Source organism: Habropoda laboriosa, unplaced genomic scaffold (assembly GCF_001263275.1).
Source record: "Habropoda laboriosa isolate 0110345459 unplaced genomic scaffold, ASM126327v1 scaffold102, whole genome shotgun sequence".
NCBI classification, from domain to species: Eukaryota; Metazoa; Arthropoda; class Insecta; order Hymenoptera; family Apidae; genus Habropoda; species Habropoda laboriosa.
In genome coordinates this window covers 189,904-194,449 of record NW_017100262.1, presented here as the reverse complement: position 1 = coordinate 194,449, position 4,546 = coordinate 189,904, and the positions used below count along the sequence as shown (strand labels likewise).

The window sequence follows — 4,546 nt, the reverse complement described above, 5'->3', positions numbered from 1 at the left end:
CCGGACAGATTCATGTCGAGGACCAGCCGTGCTAGGCTGCTCGACGCGTGACTCAGTCCACGGCAAAGGGCGTCCACCACGCACTCCAACCTGGAACACACATAGAGACCTCGATCGATGCTCTTCCTCTCTCACTCCCTAACCATCTATCTATCTATCTATCTATCTATCTACATGTTTCGTTACAAACGGCCGTGTGTCGAATAGTTCGGTCAATTCAACGCGGACACGGGAATTGGCCTCGAATCATTGGTCATTTGGTTTAACCCGATTGCACTGGAGGCCGTTCTCTCTGTTTCATCCGGAGAATCATTCTCATTTAGCCATGCACGCGGAGCAAGCGGGGACAGAGGGATGGTGGAAAGGGGGTTTAAAGGGATTAAACGGTCGTGTTACGGTTACTTGCTTTCCAGCGGGATAATCGACGGAGCGTGTTGACTGCCCTCTTTGGTTTTAGAATCGTGTTCTTATTGCCGGAGAAAGAGAGGGAGAGAGAGAGAGAGAGAGAAAGCGGTGGCTAAAGTTAAAGGAAGCGTTGCAATTTTCCTGCCAACGTTTCGCCAGCATTGCAGTTTTCTTCATCAGTGGCTGCTTGACACACTGCTACCGATACCGCCGCGGAACTGCTGTGTTTGCGAAATGTCAGCAGTTCGGTATTCGTGGAACGATAGGAACGAGCATGTACCACTTTGCAACATCTACGAGTATTTCTTAATTGTGAAAAAGAAAAAACGGACGGTTGATGGTAACGCTCTTTATTAAAACAGTGGATTCTAGGTACAAATCGCCAGAAAGTACAAGTGTAGGCGCGACTCGGGTGGTCTTCAGTCGCGGACGCGGCGATTGTCACGGGGTATTACACCTTGACTCGGCCAGATTTTCCAAAGGAGGAAGGGAGACTGTAGAGAGGGAAGAGAAATTGTCGCCTATGCACCCGCGAAGGAGACTGTTTTCTCTGAGAAGGTAATGTGGGAGAATTTGGAGTCAACCTAGAGGTGTCGCTATAACCCGCGTAGGAGCGTCTGCCTGTAGGAGGTGGATGGGTAAGGATGACGTTGGGGTAGAAACAGGACAGGAAACCTGGAGTCCTCGTTCGTTCCGTACTGACTTTTTGCAAAGGCACTGAGTGTCGTCTATAAACCCGCGAAGGAGACGTTTTCCCGGAAAGACTGATTTCTTACGGCGAAAAGCCATCTTTTACATGCCTTAGTGAAGTTAAGCCCGACCAATAAGGGCGGTCGAGCTTTTTCGCAGGTTCGGGGCACGCGAGCCGCTGTCCCACTACCTGAGGCTACGGGGAGTCGCGTCGTATAATTAGGCGAAAAACGGTTACGCTACAAGATTCTATGAATTTCACACAAGAAGCTTCTTCTCCATCTCTCGAAAATTGCGACGTTTCAGGTCGCCGACTCGTAATTCTACGCGACAGGATTCCCTATGTAAATTCGCCGAAGAAGTAGTCTCTCTCTCTCTCTCTCTTGTAGCCTAGATTTATGCACGTACAATGTTCGCCTCGTTGTTTATTCGGCATTATTTCGAGAGGCTGGGCGCGCGTACGCGTGCAACAGTTATGCAAAAGACTGGCCACGGTTTGCTTCTCCGCGGAGAATTGCAAACGAGCCTGGATCTCCTCCACGGGGGAGTTCTCGGGATTTTTACGGGCTGTAAGCGATACACGACCACGATGGAGGCGTATTTCCCGGATCAAAGGGAAATTTTCATTCCGGCATCGTTTCCGGAAGGGCGAGTGTACTAAATATATTGATACATAATTGCTCGCCTTCAATTACACGATATGTCGCGAATTAAAACAACGCCGCGCGGTGTTTTCGAAGTTAATTAAAATATCGAGCGGCGTACATTGTGCCGCGCTGATTGATGCACTTCTATTTGACGATCAAACATTTCCAGAATGATTTGATAAAGAAGTCGTTATAATGTTTCCTGCATACGGGAATATTTCGCCCAGCCTCGTTTCCCTCGTTGCTAAATTTCTTTACTCTTAACACTGCACATTTGCTGATTTTTCGTCGTTACACCGAGTGTCCTAGTTTTGCCGGTATATTCCATAGGTAAGAGAAAAATGTTGTATAAATTGAAGAGTTATGGCAATAATACGAAATACACTCTGTGTATGCTCTGCTTATGCTCCGTAATTTCGCTGCAATTACATTAAAGTCTCGTTATTTTCCAATATCGGCAAATGGGAACGAATGGAAAATTTCTTTAAACGATTTCCAAATATCGCGGTATTTTCGCGAATCGATTATTTGTCACGCGGTACGCACAGCAGTGCTAGTATGGAATAATTTAAAAATGAAAAGCTTCGACACTCGCAGTCCCGCGATGTTTGAAGGTTTCGAACGTGTCTGACCAATCGCGGTTACTATCACTAGCGGCGACGAATCGTTCGAAATATTCCGTCAGCTGGTTGTCGTTTTGACCACGGTTTGCGCGGTTAATTTCTAGTTTTGACATTTCAGGAAACGCGGATTTTATGTAAACGTTGTGGGACCGTGTGCGAGAGAAATTTTCAGCTACTTATCGACGACTGTATCGGAGATTTTTATTAAAGTTTTCAGAAGGTATTTTTCTTGGAAGTGGCGCGTCTGAGACGCAGGAAATGCCCCGGGGAGGATTCGTATTATTTAAACGCTGCATTAGCTGGGCTCGTAACGCGGCATCCGCCAAGAAGGAAAATCTTGTCTGGCCATAAGCGGCGGGGCGAAAGAATTTATCCGTTCCGGGGGTGCTGCAGGATCCCCTTAATGCAGCTCCGCCATTTAACCTAGGGAACACCTTGAGGCATAGTTGAGAGGAAGAGAAAAATTGTGGCGAAAGTATTTTTCAATATGCATTAGCCCCTTTCACTGCACTTTCGCACTTTACTCGAACTTGCGATAATTTAAAAAAAGAAAAAAACGTATAAAACAAATCCACCTTACATCCCTTGGAAAATTAAAATTGCCTAGCATGAAAGTAAGTATACTAAATGCTCGAAGGGTAAATTCGTTGAAACGTGAAGATTTCTACGGTCCTGAATCAATTCCCGGCCGATTCAATGGAACGATTGTAGCCGCGAGGAATCCCCGAGAAACGTCGAGAACGAAATTGCAGGGCAATCGAGAGAGGGTAGAACAAGCGTCGAAACACATCGCGGCCCTTTTCACGCGGCGTCTCGTGTTTCCCTTTCGCCGGGTGCACTCGACGCGGCTCAACAACCGGAGCACTTCCTCTCTCGCTTCTCGCAGTATCTGTTTGATCCATCGATCGCGTCGGTGTTCTTTCCGACTTGGCCACCTCCTGGGAGACGGCAGCCTGATTTTGAGTGTTTCTGCTCGATGGCGGAGGAGCGGAAAAGCAACTGCGAGAAACAAAGCGGCGGTAGGAAGCGACGAAACACCGTCTCGATGAGCGCAACAATGAGATGGCCGGGTCGAAGAACGTTTCACCTCCGAGAAAATGGCGGTTAGACGACTATCTCTGCTCCTCTCCCTATTCTCCTCCCGGCCTAGACGACGGACAAGGACGCCGCGCGACGAAGAAGAGCGCGTCAAAATTGGAAACCAGCGAACAAGTACGAAACAAGTGGAGAGAGGGGACTTTGTTGGGAGTAATCAGGGAAACTGGACGGAAGAAGAAGCAAGGAGACGTGGAACGAGATTAAGAAACCTCGCAATTTGATTGTAGCCTGAAATTGTGGCGAAGTTTTTCGAGCAACGGACAGCGTCAAAGAGTTCCCCGGTAAGAGAAAAATTATGAATCACCGCAGTCGCGGAGTTGGAACTCTGCGAGAAGTCTTGGCCGAAAAGTTTGAAAGCTGCGAGACAAAGGCAAAGGGAACAGAAGGAGAAACAGCCGGGCTTCTGGCGTCTTCCTCTCGTCTCGCGGAGGTTTGAGAAACGACCGCGTTAAAGGGGAGAGAAACGAAAGAAGATGATGATGAAGAAGGTTCGAGAGCAAGAGGGAAAGTAGGTGGAGAACTGGTCCGGCGTTGAACTATGAAAAGCATCGTGCCGCGTCCTCCTTAATTTTTCGCCACGGGCCACCAGGCCAACCCTTGACGACACTCGAACGGCAAAAGGGAGGAGAAAAAAAAGCACACAGCCAGCCGGTTGCTCTCCTCCATTCTTGCCGCGGCATATTGTTCCGCCACTTTCTCCACTTTTTCTCCGCCGCGACTCTATGCAGCCCGGCGATTCAACCCCTCTCGACCGGCAGCTCTCATTGTTACCCCGCTCTTGTCGCCACGTTTCGGAGCTGCGCCCGCTCCACCGCCCGCTCCACCGTCCGCCGTGCTTTGAATATCGAGTTCCGGTCCTTTCGCCACCAGGCCACTGTGAAAATCCTCCACTTCGTTTTTTTTTTTTCATCGCAGATCAACAATTTTTCGGCAGAGAGAAAGAGAGAGAGAGAGAGTGGACAATTTGCCGAGAATTACCCCGAGGATTCCAAGTGAGAATAAAGAGAAGAAACTTTTTTCATGCTCCCAATTTCGAGAAAGTATGTCGGTTAGTCGAAATTCTTCTCGCCTGGAAAATAACTG

The 4,546-nt window shown here is 48.4% G+C and overlaps 1 protein-coding gene across 1 annotated transcript in view; it reads right to left on the bottom strand.

Moving 5' to 3' along the window:
- The window catches only part of LOC108572956, a 116,505-nt gene that overhangs the window by 36,030 nt on the left and 75,929 nt on the right, over positions 1-4,546 (bottom strand). The window contains exon 8 of the mRNA XM_017935303.1: positions 1-90. This exon is cut by the window's left edge and continues 191 nt beyond it. Coding sequence (XP_017790792.1) covers positions 1-90 — 90 coding nt within the window. The remainder of the gene's footprint in view (positions 91-4,546) is intronic.